Source organism: Mauremys mutica, chromosome 1 (genome assembly GCF_020497125.1).
Source record: "Mauremys mutica isolate MM-2020 ecotype Southern chromosome 1, ASM2049712v1, whole genome shotgun sequence".
Taxonomy (NCBI): Eukaryota; Metazoa; Chordata; order Testudines; family Geoemydidae; genus Mauremys; species Mauremys mutica.
The window spans coordinates 158,156,367-158,172,879 of NC_059072.1; the positions used below are offsets into that span (position 1 = coordinate 158,156,367).

A 16,513-nucleotide genomic window follows, 5' to 3' on the forward strand; every position below is an offset into this window, starting at 1 on the left:
GGAAACTTAATACACAGTGTTGGCTCCAAAAATCCACTCTCTCTCTCTTCCCCGCTCCCTGTCACAGTACACCACCCTCCACCCCCCTCTTTTGAAAAGCACGTTGTTGCCACTTGAATGCTGGGATAGCTGCCCATAATGCAGCACTCCCAACAGCGCTGCAAATGTTGCAAATGTGGCCACACACCAGCGCTGGTAGCTGTGAGTGTGGCCACACACCAGCACTGCTCCTACACAGCTGGACGACCAGCGCTGTAACTCCCAGCGCTGCAAACCGTAAGTGTAGCCAAGCCCAGAGGAGAATTTGGTCAGTAGAACTTGGACCTATAGGTTATGTCGTCTATTTCTGCCAGTGCACAAAGAGGTACTTGTGCCTGCTGAAAACACAGAAATAATGCTACTGGTCTGACAGATGTTCTCTATTTCTCTACTCTTATTCTTTATTACAAGGAAGGACATCAGCTTGGAAACAAGATCTTTGCTCTAGAGAAAAAATGTTGTCCTGCTCTATATTGCCCCTTCAATCTGAAGAGCTCAAAGACCTTTATCAAGGCTTGTGATTATTACTATCTACATTTGCAGATGGGGAGACTGAGGCAAAGAGAGATGACATGGCAGCCCTGAGCTCATCAGTAACCCAAATCTCCAGCCCCGAGTGTATTGCTGTAACCACTAGGCCACTCATTTTCTCATGAGGTGCTGTCAAATCCTGCTGCTTATCCCCATCTCAAGTGAGACTCCTTTTCTGAATGACTTCATTACCCCCCACCCTTTTGTATGTCACAGACAAGAGGGACCTGACTTCAGCTGGGGAAATGGTTGAACCGCAGGCCCTGTTTAAAGATAAAACTGTAATGGGGGCTGGCAGCTAATTTTCTGGGATAGCAGGAAAAACTCCACCTCTGCCTAAAACCAGGGTAAGTTACAGGAGAGCAGAAGTTGGTGGCAAGAGATATCGTGCAGGGTTTACTGCATGGATGGTAGTGAAGCTACTTTTAATTTACACTAAGTAAATTATACAAGAATCAGGCCCACAATATGTGTATCCCACTTGTCCTCAGTTTCTCATCTGGAGGATGGCACATCCGTCAGCACTATGCTGGGTTACCGAGTCAGTACTAGGGTGACCAGATGTCCTGATTTTATAGAGACAGTCCTTATTTTGGGGTCTTTTTATTATATAGGCTCCTATTACCTCCCACCCCGTCCTGATTTTTCACATTTGCTGTCTGGTCACCCTAGTCAGTACAGACTTGCAGGGAACAATGCTGCATATTGGCTTCCCACCAGAAGGATGCTACTTCTGATATTGCTCCGGGGCTGGGCTCAGGGTAGGGATAGGGTCTCTGCTTTGGTGTGATAATGATTCTATGGCAACGACTTTGTGGCCCCGCAGCACTTTGCTATCATCAGTAGCTGTTATAGGGTTCATAGCCTCTGTCAGATAACCACTAGAGGGCACTATAGTAACAAACACTGGAGCTGTTCTGGTTTTCCATCTACTTTCAAGTAGGAGGTAGCAAACACACAAGATGATGTACACCCAAGCGTCATTTATTATGCAGCACAAGTCGCTTGGTGTGATGTTTTGTTTGCTGTATTTTGACATGTGCATATAAAACATATGCAGTGACAAAGGAAAGAGAACAAAGATCTTCTCTTCTCTCAAGAGGTGCCTTGTAATAAAGAAAATCCAAAACAAACAAGGGACAAGAATGACAGAAAATATCTAGTGTGTGAGCAGAATTTTCTCTAAAGAAAATGGGCCCAATTCTCCCTCATACAGCTTTTATACTGGTCTATCTCCTGGTTCCAGTGCAGTCACTTCTGATTTACACCAGTGTCACTGAGAGGGCAATCAGACCAATCCTTTCCTGTGTCTGTGGCACAGGAGCGCCGCCAGCTTTTTTGGCACCCTAGGCAGCGGAAGGTCCCGCCCCCAAAATGTCGCCCCAACAGAGGTGGCGGAAGGTCCCACCCCCGAAATGCCGCCTCCAACAGAGGCAGCGGAAGGTCCCGCCCCTGAAATACTGCCGATGACTGGGGCGGCCGAAGATCCGGCCGCTGTGGTTGCCGCCCCCCAAATGTTAGCGCCCTCGGTGACCGCCTAGGTTGCCTAATGGGTTGTGCCAGCCCTGCTGTGGCAGCTTAAGAAAGCAAAGGCTGAGGTCTGCACTAGACTTGGGTTTGAGCTGCAGACAGGTCTGGAACCCCTCCTTCCCTCAGAACTTGGTTTGATATAACACATTGCACAGATAGGGTCAGCCATAAAATTCAGATCCAGATCCAAACTTTCCAGAAGTCTCTGGTAGTGTCTCTGACTTGCCTTTGAAATTACATTGTCATCCAGCATCATTTATTTGTTTATAATGTCTTCCCCCTTTAGCCTCAACCATTTGCACTAAAGGAATTCAAATAACCTCATGTTGATAATCAATAATCAATAGTTTGTCACTAATCAATAACCAATGATTGGTAGGAATTTTAACTGTGATTATATATTTAGTGACACGTGTTCTCTCCAGTTCAGATTAGTTTAATAATAACAGACCTCTGATAAGTCAGCTTTGATTGTATTTATTAATCAAACAGTTAAGAAAAACAGTATATACACAGGGAGGCATACAATTACCAATAGCTGTGGAAGACCTTCCCTGTACTTTCTAACAGCTGACATCCAGTCTGCCAATGATCTTACTTCCACTCTGATTTAGGAGCAATCACACCCTTGTTACCTTTATTGTGTGTCACTCTGGTCTTTATCTAATTCCTCTTTCTGGTATATACATCTCCTTACCTTATTTCCCAGGTTCCCTGTTCCATTGCAACTTTCCAACTGTATCATCACCTGGTGGCTAGTCAGTGAATGTGCCCTTTTTTGGATAATTTCATCCGTTACACATCTTGCGGCCAGCACACTGTAAGAATAGATCTTAAAAATAGCATTCAAAATAAGTGAAGGGTTACTGCACAGTAAAATTCCAGTCTTTGTTAGATATCGTTATCTTAACTGCAAAGCACTGTGGGAGTCTTGCTCCCAGGCAAACCTTAAAATCTTTCTTGGCCTATCTTAAGTGTCAACACTCAACCTCATCAGCAGCTACTCTCCCAACCACCCCTCCAGCCTCTCTCAGCTGCTGATCACTCATTCCCCCCAACCCCTCCAACTCAAGACACCCACCATCCTGCCTCCTAACACTCATTCCCCCACCCTACCAGGTTCTCTGTGATCCTTTGGCTGCTGATTGCTTCTTCTGTCTTCCCGCAGCAGACCTATTCCTCACCCACCTATCTGACCCTCATATAAACCCCCTGGAGATGCCCCATCCTGTGGCCAGGTCCCAAATTCTCCCTGTCCACCTCCTCTCTGTCAACCATTCACTTCCCTGGTCCAGCCTTCCTTACTGACAGCTCCCTTTGAGGGTGCTCTCAGCCAACTCGACTCTGCGGGTTCCTTGCCTCAGGGCTGGGTTGGGAATCTGCCATGGGGGTTGGGTAAGGCTTCTGGCAGCAGGGAAGCAAGCTAAGACCTCCCCTTTAGGCCCTCTGTAAAAGTAGCCTGTAGAAGGCTGGTGCTGCACAAGTAGGATTGCTTATCAAATACATTTGTCATGGCAGTTGCTGGAGGACCCAGTGGAAATCATCAACAGCAAGCTGGAGCTACAGGCCTTCGACCGCATTGAGGACGAGATCAAACTCATTGGCTACTTCAAAGGAGAAGACTCTGAACGTGAGATTGACCTGTTCCTTGCTCTAGTCTGGTTGGGCTCTAGGAACAAGGTGGGGGATTCCTGATCAGGGATCTGAAGCGGGGAGGGTGTGTCAAAGAGGGCCAAAATCTCTGCCAACAGGTGGAGGTGGGCTGAGAGCACTTGGAAATTTTGATCTGCTCTCTTTGTTTGAGCATATTCACATGTTAAATAAAACAGCAAAAAACTGTACAGCAAAAGCATTGCCTGCTGGGATCTGTAGTTTCCATGGGCTACCTTTCTACAAAGATACCTTGGGAACCTGCAAACATTTATACAAACTATAAATCAGCACCCAATAGTTCTTGTTTGTAAGTCCAATAAAGATTAAAAAGGCTCAGTACTGTTATTATCTGCAACATGTTATAATAGCAAAACTTTGCATTGCCCTAGCTTCTTCTGCCCAAGGATCTCAAAATGCCTCACAAACAGCAATGGCCTTAGCCTCACAACCTGCCTGAGGGGTGGGTAAGCACCATTATCCCCATTTTATTGATGGAGAAACTGAGGCACAGAGAGGTCAATTGATTTGGGTAAGGCCACAGAGCAGCTGAGCCAGGAATAGACCCCAGTTTCCTGACCTCAAGGCCTATTCCTTAGCTATAAGAAAGACCTCCCTTCCCTGCTGCATATTAACTTGAGTCCTCAGGGTCCTGACTGACAAGGTCCACTGGGTTTGTGTAGAGCAGTTTGGTCAGATACCTTTGGAATCTTTTCTTTAATGCCCTTTTCTGTCTTTTCTCCTTTCAGATTACAAGGCATTTGAAGAGGCAGCAGAGCACTTCCAACCATCCATCAAATTCTTTGCCACCTTTGACAAAGGGGTAAGCATCCGGAAACACCCTCCTGAGGTGTGTGTGTGCAGTCTCCTTTCTGCACAGCCAGAGTGCATTCAACTTAGTGTCATCAACAATGACTGAAATCAGTGAAGTTAAGATCAGGACTTTCCCAAAGCTCAGCAGATCGAGAGTTTTCAGTCAGGGTTTTGAGAACCTGACTCTAAATTCCGTCCTGAGCCCTGATGCATTACTCGGCCTTGGCAAAGAAAATTCTCTTCTTACTGGAAAACAAGAGGGGCTTCTATCCCCAGCCAAACAAAGCAGTGACCGCTCTGATCTAGGTCATTGTCTAAACACAAAGCACCAGGTTCCAGAGACTGTTGGCTTCAGTGGGGTTAGACCAGGGATGAATTTGTCCCAAAGAGACAATTCTGCTAGAAGTCTCTGACCTAAATTCAGCAGTGTACAGTATACATCAGGTGTCAATTAGTCAGAAAACAGCTGTGACGTCATGTAGCTTGAACCAGTTGGCATTCGGTGAGTGTATAAAACAAGTGTAACCTGCTCACCGGGGGGGGGGGGGGTGCGTTTGATTCTGGGCTGCATGTGTAAAGTGAACACTTTAGCTATAATTCGGGGGTTAATTCTAGTGTATGTGAAAAAAGTAGACCATCCTGATTCTCCAGTAATTTCTACTCCAGACTTGCACACAGCAGTATCCTGGGGTGACTGGGGCAGCAAACGTGGGGGCTTTGCACCCACACCCCCATTTCCCTCTGTTCAGCACCGCCAAGTGTCATACATTGGACATGACACATGTCTCTGGCCCTCCTACGCTGTCATGCATTTCCTTAGCCCTGCTGAAATGATCTTCCCCATTCAGCAGGGCTGCAGGGACCAAGTGGCATTTCCCGGGGTCACCTTGAGGCTGTCACTGAGGACAGGGTGATTGTCTCTCCTCCTCCTCTCCCAGCCAGTGAGGATCCATTGGTCACAGGGAGCAGAAGGTGGGTGAGTGGGATCATTCGTGCCCCGGTGCCTCTCTAGCAGGAACAGGCTGTGGTACAGGGGCAGACTAGCATAACAAGGGATGAAGGGAGATAGGGGCAGAGTGAGGACTGAAGGAGGGACGGGGACAGAAGGCAATAGGCTTGGAAAGGGACAAGAGCTGAAAGGGGAAGCAAGTTAATGGGCTGGGGCAGACGAGGGATAATACAGGACTCTGGAGCAACTGTGAATAGCCTCACACATGGGGAGCAATATTAGACAAGAAGGTGCAGTAAGTGTTACACAGTAAGCTGGCGGGTAAAACAGACTCAGCTGTGGAGAGGCCCACCCCAAGAAGGGGAATATTTACCAGCTAGAGGATGAGAAGCACATGGAAATTTTGCCTCCTCATGGATAGTGCAGTCTCTAGAGACAGACCTGGGAATCAGGATTACTATGTTCTGTCTGCAACTCAGCATATGAGTCACTATGAAATTTTAGGCAAATGTCTTCATCTCTATGTGCAGCAGGTCTCCATCTGCAAAATAAAGATAGTAATAATTAAATTACCTGCCTCCCAGTGGGTGTTTGGAGAAATTGAAGGTTGTACAACACTTAGAGAAGTGTGGAAGGGAAAAGGGTTATAAAACACAAATGAACATTCTGCTTCTCAAAAACCTGTTCAGTACGCATCACTGCAAACGCAACAGCTTGTGATAGTGCTTCTAAGATCTAGAGATGGTCCCATATCTAAAATTTGGTTCCAGATCAGGATTTTGATCACTCCAGGTTTTAATTTGTCCCTATTATAAGGATAAAGGCCATTTCTGCAATTCAGATGCAGATTCTGGTTTGGATTTGAAAACCAAAGGGTGAGATATGTGGGCCCAGTTCTGACACAGTGTTTGAGGCCATTACTGTAGAAAGCAGTATTGACAAGGGAAGGATTGGGCTATGTGTGTGACAGAGGCCCATTACAAGGTGTGCTCAGAGGACACCACACTCACCACTCCTCCGCTATAGGGAAGACATTTGCTAACCCCGGTGGGTACGTCAGACCTATTCACTTGTAACTTTGGTGATTGCCACAGGTTGCAAAGAAACTAGCTCTGAAGCTGAATGAGGTGGATTTCTACGAGCCATTCATGGATGAGCCTGTTCATGTCCCTGACAAGCCTTACACGGAAGAGGAGCTGGTTGAGTTTGTGAAGGAGCACAAAAGGTACATAGCCTGCTGTTCAGGGACTGGGTGACTCAGGCAGTTGGGACTTGCCTAGGAAGCCTATCACGTCAGGGTTGCTGGTGCCAGTCCAAACCATCTCAATAGTAAGTGAAGGTTACTACCATCTGTTAGCTGTCCAGTGGCCTATGTGACATTAATTTTGTGAGACTGTGCCTAATTCCTAGTGTTCAGGTGGTCCCTCTAGGTCAGTGGTTCTCAACCGCAACCCATGCAGCTGCGGCCTATGTAGATGTACAGGTAATATATATATTGTGTGGATCATGGCCCACATAACACATAGACCTGGCTATGCAGCCCACAATGGTAAATAGGCTGAGAACCACTGCTCTAGGTCCAGATTGAGACACACTGATAGCAGAGTGTGGAAAGCATGCACTGCCCATGCAGTTCCTTCCTTTGTGGAGAAATAGAAGGCCTCGTTCTCCAGGGCTGTCAAGGCAGCACTAAATGTAGTCCAACCCCACCCCACCCCGACTATCTTCTGCTCCTGATGTTAGAAATGACCCATCAGCACGTGCACTGAGCTAAGACCACAGTGCATTATTTGAGGTGGCATAAGAGGAACAATACTGTACTGTGTGCTTGGTCTGAGTGGGCTGATGAAGAAAGCTACTTCATATGTGGTTATACTGGGCCTGGTCTGGAGACGTTTCCACTCACGTCAATGCAAATTGTGGATGCTCCAAACCAGCTTTATATTTGACTAGGAATAATAAAAAAAAAAATTGGTAGCCCAAGATTCTGGACATAACAAATGAGGTTATTCATATCTTGGGGGTTAAATCTATGTCTGCACCTGCCTGCGGGGCAAGGTGAATATGCACCTTTAAAAATAAAGTACAATGGAGTTCAGACAGGGCATCACACCGCACATATAAATTGCTTTTCCCAATAGTTATACATAGCCACATTAATCCGATAGGCTATCAAGGATCAAGAAAGGATTCAAGGAAAACATGGTCACCAACATCTCATGGGTCATAAATGGGATTAGATTGGTGATTTTTGCTCACGCACATGTGGTTAAACTCATTGTGAGGTTTAGAGTCAGGAGGGAATTTCCCCTGGATCTGTGGGCAAAGAACTCAGGGATGGTTTCACTTTCCTCTGGAATGTTGAGGGGAGCTCCTGTCCATCAGGTATGCTCATCCCCATCATCGGTGTCCTGCTCTTCTTGGACTGATATGGGAAGCTTTGACCTCAGCTCTTCCTGTCTTTTTCAACACATTCTTTCCATCAAACAGCAGGAACAGGAGGCTGATTAAACACTCAGCCAAACGCCAGGCCCTGAGGTTCTCCATCTGCTGTTAACCATCAGCAATGAAAAGGCAAAGGAAAATCTCTGAGCCTCACAGATTGCAAGATGATGCGGAGGTTTGGTGGGAGGCAGGGGACAACTGACGCCATTTGCACCCAGGATCGGGGGTTGGGGTGGGGGGAGGTAAAAAGGGTTTAATGAAATCATATATCTATGAAAATCCAGCCCATTAAGAGCCTATTGTGTCGAGGAAAATCTTCAGGTCCTAGTTACATGTTCCTGGAAGCTCATTTTGAGCCCCTCTCAACAGACAAGCTCTTCCTGTCCTGCTTCTGGACCTGGGCCATACAGTTACATAAGCCAAAACCGGGAGGTGCATTTAGCTGGAAATGGAAATGACCAGGTCTGTATGGAACATGAAGCTGAGTCAGCAGTTGAGCTCTTTAGACAACTGATGAGGAGTATCTCACTTCCTCACCAACAGATGGAGTACAACCCCCTCCCAGCTGAAGATTCATTTCTAACTCCTCCCAGCTTGCCATCTCTCAACCCCTCAGAAGTACCCTAACCTGGCCTCTTCTCCCTTTTTGCTGGTTCCCCACATCTCCCAGCTACTGCCTCCTGTATGTTCCTGCCATTTCCCTGCTCAACACCTATGCATGTCTCCTATCCAACCCACCTGCCATTCACTCGTTTCTCAGTGGTCAAGTCAGCAATGGGCAACAGAGAGGCAGGTTGCACAGAGCTCAGAAAGGGAGTGTGGCAATGGATAGAGGGGTCATGTGGGAGGACAGCATATTTATGCAGAAAGAACGAGTTACACTATTGCCTCCTACCTGACATCTACAAGTCCCTCAGACATTTTGTTGTCTGGAGTTCTCCACTCGGGAACTAGCCAGGTTATGGAATCACTGTTTTGTATTGGTGCCATGGCATTGTAGAAAGCTGTCAAATGTACAGAAGCAACCACTCCCTCTCATGTGCTATAATGACTCTTCAAGGGCTTTCCTCCACCTTGCAGCACATTTTCACTAGGTACACACTCCACCCTGTGGTGAAGAGTTGGTGAATCACAACTTCGCCACCACCCCTGAGCATGCTGCTGTGATTTCAGCCCAGCAGTGAGAGAAAGGAGAAAGTGGGCTAGGAAACAGGGATGTGGAGGTTCAAACCCCAAAAGAAGAGTGGGAAAGGAGTAGCAGAGAGAGTCTGTAGTGAATCCATGTGCTGCAGGCAACAGGCATAGTTAGATGTCTTCAAGTCTCCAGGTCCTGATGAAATGCATCCTAGAATACTCAAGTAGCTGACTGAGAAGGTATCTGAGCCATTAGCAATTATCTTCGAAAAGTCATGGAGGACAAGAGAGATTCCAAAGGATTGGAAAAGGGCAAATATAATACCCATCTATAAAAAGGGAAATAAGGGCAATCTGGGGAATTACAGACCAGTCAGTACCATCCTGGAAAGATAGTGGAGCAAATAATTAAGCAATCAATTTGCAAACACCTAGAAGATAATAAGGTGATAAATAACTGTCAGCATGGATTTGTCAAAAACAAATCATGTCAAACCACGGTTTGAGGACTTCAATAACTCAGACATAAGTTAGGGGTTTGTTACAGGAGTGGGTGGGTGAGATTCTGTGGCCTGCATTGTGGAGGAGGTCAGACTAGATGATCATAAAGGTCCCTTCTGACCTTAAAGTCTATGTGTCTATGAGTAATAGCTTTCTTAAACAGGGTAACAAGCCTTGTGGATAGGGGGAAGCAGTAGATGTGGTATAGCTTGATTTAAGTAAGGATTTTGAGTCTGTCTTGCATGCCCTTCTCATAAACAAACTAGGGAAATACAACCTAGATGGAGATACTATAAGGCGGGTGCATAATTGGTTGGAAAACCATTTCCAGAAAGTAGTTATCAGTGTTTCACAATCATGATGGAAGGGCATAACGAGTGGGGTCCCACAGGGATCAGTTCTGGGTCCAGGTCTGTTCAATGTCTTCATCAGTGATTTAAACAATGGCATAGAGAGTACACTTATCAAGTTTGCAGACTATACCAAGCTGGGAGCGGTTGCAAGTGCTTTGGAGGATAGGATTAAAATACAGAATGATCTGGACAAACTGGAGAAATGGTGATGAATTGGATAAAATTCAATAAGGACGAATGCAAAGTACTCCACTTAAGAAGGAACAATCAGTTGCAGATACAAAATGGGAAATGACTGCCTAGGAAGGAGTACTGCAGAAAGGGATCTGGTGGGTCATAATGGATCACAAGCTTAATATGAGTCAACAGTGTAACTCTGTTGCGAAAAAAGCAAACATCATTCTGAAATGTATTAGCAAGAGTGTTGTTAGCAAGACACAAGAAGTAATTATTCCACTCCACTCCGTGCTGATTAGCCCTCAACTGGAGTATTGTGTCCAGTTCTGGGTGCCACATTTCAGGAAAGATGTGGACAAATTGGAGAAGGTCCAGAGAAGAGCAACAAAAATGATTAAAGGTCTAGAAAACATAATTTATGAGGGAAGATTGAAAAAACTGGGTTTGTTTAGTCAGGAGAAGAGAAGACTGAGAGGGGACATAACAGTGTTCAAGTACATAAAAGGTTGGTATAAGGAAGAGGGAGAAAAATTATTCCCCTTAACCTCTGAGGATAGGACAAGAAGCAATGGGCTTAAATTGCAGCAAGGAAGGTTTAGGTTGAACATTAGGAAAAACTTCCTAACTGTCAGAGTGGTTAAGCACTGGAATAAATTGCCTAGGGAGGTTGTGGAATCTCCATCATAGGAGATTTTAAAGAACACCTGTTAGGGATAGTCTAGATAATACTTAGTCCTGCCATGAGTGCAGGGGACTGGATTAGATGGCCTCTTGAGGTCCCTTCCAATCTTACGATTGTATGAGTATATAATTCTTAGCCTAATCCCACACACACATGAGGGAGTCATAATTAGAACCCTGATTCTTCAACTCCAAATACAAAGGCTTTATAAAGGTTCATAAATTCAGCTTCACAATACACCTGTGTGCTATAGCAGGACAGTATGATCTCCAGTGCATGGCTCAGGAAACTGGTCTATCAAGCAGTGATGAGACTTGCCCAAGATCACCATTCTTTCTTTCTTTCTTTTTTCTTTTCTTTCTTTTTCTTTTCTTTTTCTTTCACCAGCAGATTAGTGCAGAGCTGGGAATGGAAGCCAGGAGATGTGACTGTCGGTTTCCAGACCGGACCGAATTCTGCTCCCAATTGCACCAGTGTAAATTATGTAGTAATTCTACTAAGTACAGAGACGTTTCTTTGGATGTTTACATCCATTTAACTGAAAACAGAATGTGGTCACTCTGCTTTAACCACTAGACCATACCCACTTTCATGTCTCTGTGCTTCCTACTTCTGAGTGGTTAGTGTCCAAATTCCATCAGAGAGACTATTTGTATGGGGCCAGATCCTCAGCTGCTGTAAATCAGCTTAGCAACATTGACTGAAAGGTATTTTTAACCTTGATTGATGTACCTGACTTCTCATTAGGGCGTTTGCGCTCTCAGGATCTCCAGTTCTTTTACAGCCCCAAGCAGTTCAGACATTTTGAATAAGCATCCAAAATTTAGGGTGTTTATTTGAATCTAACCTCCCAGTCCTTTGGGGGTTCCTCTATTTCTACTGTAGATATATTCGGTCAAATTCTGCTCTCAATTATTCACAAAAAACCCATAGGTCCTAATTCTTCTGTAAATCTGGAGTAACTCCATGGAATTCAGTTGAGTTACACTGAGGTAAAACCAGCAGAAGTGATGGGAGATTGTGGCTCAATTGGGAAGTGTGAGTGTAAATGGCCCTGGATTGTTGTAGAACTATACCTTGTCTTCTCAAAAAAGCTGATGGGCCACATTATGCTGCCATTTACACACAAACGGGACAACCCATGGTGTTTGGAACCATATCTCCAAAGTGTCTCCAGTAGGGTGTGACAACAGAGTTGTACCAGTATAATGGTGATGAGATTACAAGTTTGGATAATAAAGGTAATAGAGTTGATGTAATATACTTAGACTTCTGTAAGGTGTTTGCCTTGATACCACATGACATTTTTATTAAAAAATTAGAAACATATTAAATTAACATGGCACACATTAAATGGATTAAAAGCTGGCTAACTGATAGTTCTAAAAATGTAATTGTGAACAGGGAATCATCAAATGGGTGTTTCCAGTGAGGTCCTGAGGGATTGGTTCTTGGTGCTACACTATTTGACATATTTATTAACCCCCTCGGAAGAAAATATAAACTCATCACTAATAAAGTGTGCAGATGACACAAAAATTGGGGGAGTGATAAATAATGAAGAGGACAGGTCACTGAGATAGAACGATCTGGATCGCTTGGTAAACTGGGCTCAAGCAAACAATATGTGTTTTAATATGGTTCAGTATAAATGTATTCATTTAGGGAAAAGAATGTAGGCCACATGTACAGGATGGGGGAGTCTATCCTGGGAAGTGGGGACTCTGAAGAGAATTTGGGGTTCATGGTGGAAAGTCAGCTGAACATGAGTTCCTAGTGCGGCACGGTGGCCAAAAGAGCTAATGTGATCCTTGGATGCAGAAACAGGAATCTCGAGTTATTTCATCTCTGTATTTGACATTGATGTAACCAGTTCCCAAAACAGTTCTGGTGCCTGCAATTCAAGAAGGATGTTGACAGATTAGAGAGGGTTCAGAGAAGAGCCATAAGAATGATTAAAGTATCAACAAACATGCCTGATAGCAATAGACTCCGGGAGATCAATCTGTTTAGCTTAACAAAGAGAAGGTTAAGAGGTGATTTGATTGTAGACTTTAAGTATCTACATGGGGAACAAATATTTAATAATGGGCCCATCAATCTGGCAGAGAAGGGAATAATATGAAGCTGAAGCTAGACAAATTCAGACTGGTAATAGGGCATAATTTTTTAACAGTGAGGGTAATTAACCATTGGAACAATTCACCAAGGGTCATGGTGGATTCTCCATCACTGACAATTTTTAAATCAAGATTGGATATTTTTCTAAAAGATCTGCTCTGGGTATCATTTTGGGGCAGTTCTATAGAATCATAGAATCTCAGGGTTGGAAGGGACCTCAGGAGGTCATCTAGTCCAACCCTCTGCTCAAAGCAGGACCAAACCCAACTAAATCATCCCAGCCAGGGCTTTGTCAAGCCTGACCTTAAAAACCTCTAAGGAAGGAGATTCCACCACCTCCCTAGGTAACCCATTCCAGTTCTTCACCACCCTACTAGTGAAAAAGTTTTTCCTAATGTCCAACCTAAACCTCCCCCTCTGCAACTTGAGACCATTACTCCTTGTTCTGTCTATGGCCTGTGTTATACAGGACGTCAGACTAGATGGTCACAACAGTCCCTTCTGGCCTTGGCATCTATGAAATGAGAGCAGAATTTGACCCTTCTGTCCACACCCAGAAGGGGCTTAGAGAGGTGAATCCCACTGGTAGGTATCTGCTCCATGATTGCTTTTTCCATTCACACCAGCAATGTGAATAACCTGCCTGCATCCTGAGAAGGTGTTTTTCTTATTTTCAGAGCCACCCTAAGGAAGCTGCGTCCAGAAGACATGTTTGAGACCTGGGTAAGCATGCAAGCGAGGGAAGCCTTTAGTCCCCCGAAATCTTTGAATGAGAAACAAATCTGCTCTGGCTCGTGAATTGCTACAGAATAGCTCCAAGATGTGATGATTAGACAGCAGCATTATCCCCCAAAGCCTCTGCAGCTTTACGAGCATATTCGATGATTATGCAGCAGGGAAAGCTTCATCCATAGCTTCCAGTGTACATTTAAATCACATGCTTAAGTGTTTGCTGTTTGGAGATAGACTGCTGAATCGGGGCCAGAATCAGGGATAATGGCGTTGACAGCACAGTGCTGAGGAAAATCAAACCATAATAACTATAACAATTCATCTCCTCGCGTAAACTGGTCAAATGGCACTCTGGGTCAAGATTTAAAGAAGCAATTTCCCAGCACCTTAAATAATTGCTTCTTGGAACAGCTGGGTCTAGAGTACAGCAGAGGAGAAGATATTCTCAGTTCAGTGTTAAGTAACCACTCTAGCTGGTTCAAGATGTAACTCTTATTGAGCCTATAATGGTGACTACAATATACTCATATTCAACAACCTTGAGTAAGGAATCATCTATTCTCCTGTAGTGTTCACAGGGCTGATTAGATAGATCAGCCATGTAGTATTGTTTCTGGATGACTTATGGAACTTACACAGCATGAATTGTGAATGTTACAATAGATATCCAATTCGAAATTCAGGCTGGGATTGTTAGGTTAGTCACATGAGTTACAGAACAAATTGATTGTAAGAGCCACAGTTTGAATGAACTGCAGTTAAAAGATTCTGAAGAAATTCACCAGAAATTTGAACTGTAAGAACATAGACAAGAATTCTGTGTTCTGTGAACAGGAGGAAAGTGGTGACATTCATAGAATGAGTTATTTGCTGCAAATGACTCAGCTCTAATAGACATGGGTGTGACATTAAAAGCCAGTCAGGAGCTCCAATTGAGTCCAGCATTCTGACAAATTCACTTCAATATTATTCATTCATCGTGTTGCCACCTATGGTGTTTTACAGACATTGAAGAAGATACAATTGTTTCTCCAAAGAGCTCAGGGCCAACATTTTAACAATGTCTGCTTGGCTGCCCAATTTGAGTCACCTTGGGCCTGATTTTCAAAAGAATTGATTGCAGGATTAGTCCTTGGGACAATAAGGAAAGAAATGATGCAACAAAACCTTGAAGACTGAGTCGTTTAGTCTTTATGTCTTGTTGGACCCAGGGTTTTCATTTATTTTTTAAATATGGTTTTGATATATTGGGTTAAATCCTGGCTCCAGTGATGTTAATGGTCATTTTGTTTTACCATTGACTTCAGTGGGACCAGGATTTCACCCATAGTGATTTTGATTTAATATTAAATATGTCATAATATAGTCTTGAAAAAAGCATAGATTATCAGTGCATGAAAGTTTGCTAATAACCACAGGGTTTTGATCCATTAAGGCAAGGAGATTTTTACACACAAGAGATCAGGGGCTAGATTCTGATCTCAGTTACCCAGGTGTAAATTCAGAATAGTCGCAGTGACATCACTGGAATTACTCCAGGTTTACACAAGTGCAGCTGAGATCAGAATCTGGCTCCATTTGTCGAAGGAGATGTAGCTTTTTTTTTTAGTCTGTTGTGCAATGATCTTGCTGGCAAATGTAAAGGAAAAACAAAACTGCAGGCTACACAATCTGTTTGTGGTCTAATTTCTGTAGCAAATCTGCCCTAAGTGTCCCTGTGAAAACAGGATTCCGTAAAGAAGCTAGGACAGGCCCAACACCCGCTCTTGTTTTTAAAGATAATGTTTTCCAGTTAATCTTTTAGCTTGTTTTATTTTGTTGTTGTTGTGTTTAGTTTTTGATAGTGGTTTTGTCACCTCTGGGCTCAAAGGGGAAAAGAAATTAGCATTTAGATGGGAATTTTTTCTTGCATTAAAATAAATTGAAATGGAAACTGGGATCAGCAGAGGATGAAGAAACTGAGGCTTTATCATGGGATAATTCCAAGACGACTTTCATAGCAGGTGCACAAAAAACAGCCTGGCTGATACACTGACTTTTGCCAATGTCATTAGCCAAGCCCTACCCGCACCCCTACAACTTTCATGGAGCAAATCACACAAGCCCCTCACATCAGCCTCATCTAAGTCTGTCAGATCTCACAAAGATACCCATCTGAGCCCCCTCCCCTCTCACCCACCCCATCTGACCCCCTCTCACCCACCCCGTCTGATCCCCTCACCTCTGATCCGCCCCATCTGATCCCCTCACTGCTCACCCACCCCATCTGATCCTCTCCCCTCTCACCTGCCCGGTCTGAGCCCCCTCCCCTCTCACCCACCCATCTGATCCCTGTCACCTCTCACCCACCCGTCTGATCCCCGTCACCTCTCACCTGCCCCATTTGATCCTCTCACTACTCACAGTGATGCCCCTCCAAAACCTCGTGCTCTTTACCCCTTACAGAGACTCATTTGAACCTCTTCATTGCTCCCATTATTGGAGGAGGAGGGACACCAGCTGATGCTATTGGCATTACTCACCAGCCCAGAAGGGGCATGTCTGTGGGGGGTGGGGCATGGCCATGGCCCTGCTCACTGAGCACTGGCAGGAGGGAAGCATTTTGGATAGATCAGGCTCCAGCTGGTGTAGAAAGACCCTGTACTCAGCTGGCTCTCTACAGCACCCCATGGGGCACTAGGCCTTCTACAGGAACAATGCCTCTACACCACTGCCAGGCCCACAGGAGCATCCTTATCCCTCTTAGCAACTGCGTCCAAGCCTTGCAAAGTGCTCTCTTCCTCCTCCTTCTCTCCCCGCTTCCAACCCTATCGCTTGGCGTGGTGGCCTCCTCCTCATCTTTCACAGCAGATCCCA

The 16,513-nt window shown here is 44.8% G+C and overlaps 1 protein-coding gene across 1 annotated transcript in view; it reads left to right on the plus strand.

Annotated features, from left to right (window-relative positions):
• CASQ2 (calsequestrin 2) overlaps positions 1 to 16,513 on the plus strand; it is a 48,978-nt gene that overhangs the window by 21,269 nt on the left and 11,196 nt on the right. Inside the window, exons 4-7 of the mRNA XM_044987948.1 lie at positions 3,619 to 3,730; positions 4,500 to 4,573; positions 6,607 to 6,737; positions 13,603 to 13,648. Of these exons, the coding sequence (XP_044843883.1) occupies positions 3,619 to 3,730; positions 4,500 to 4,573; positions 6,607 to 6,737; positions 13,603 to 13,648 (363 nt within the window). The remainder of the gene's footprint in view (positions 1 to 3,618; positions 3,731 to 4,499; positions 4,574 to 6,606; positions 6,738 to 13,602; positions 13,649 to 16,513) is intronic.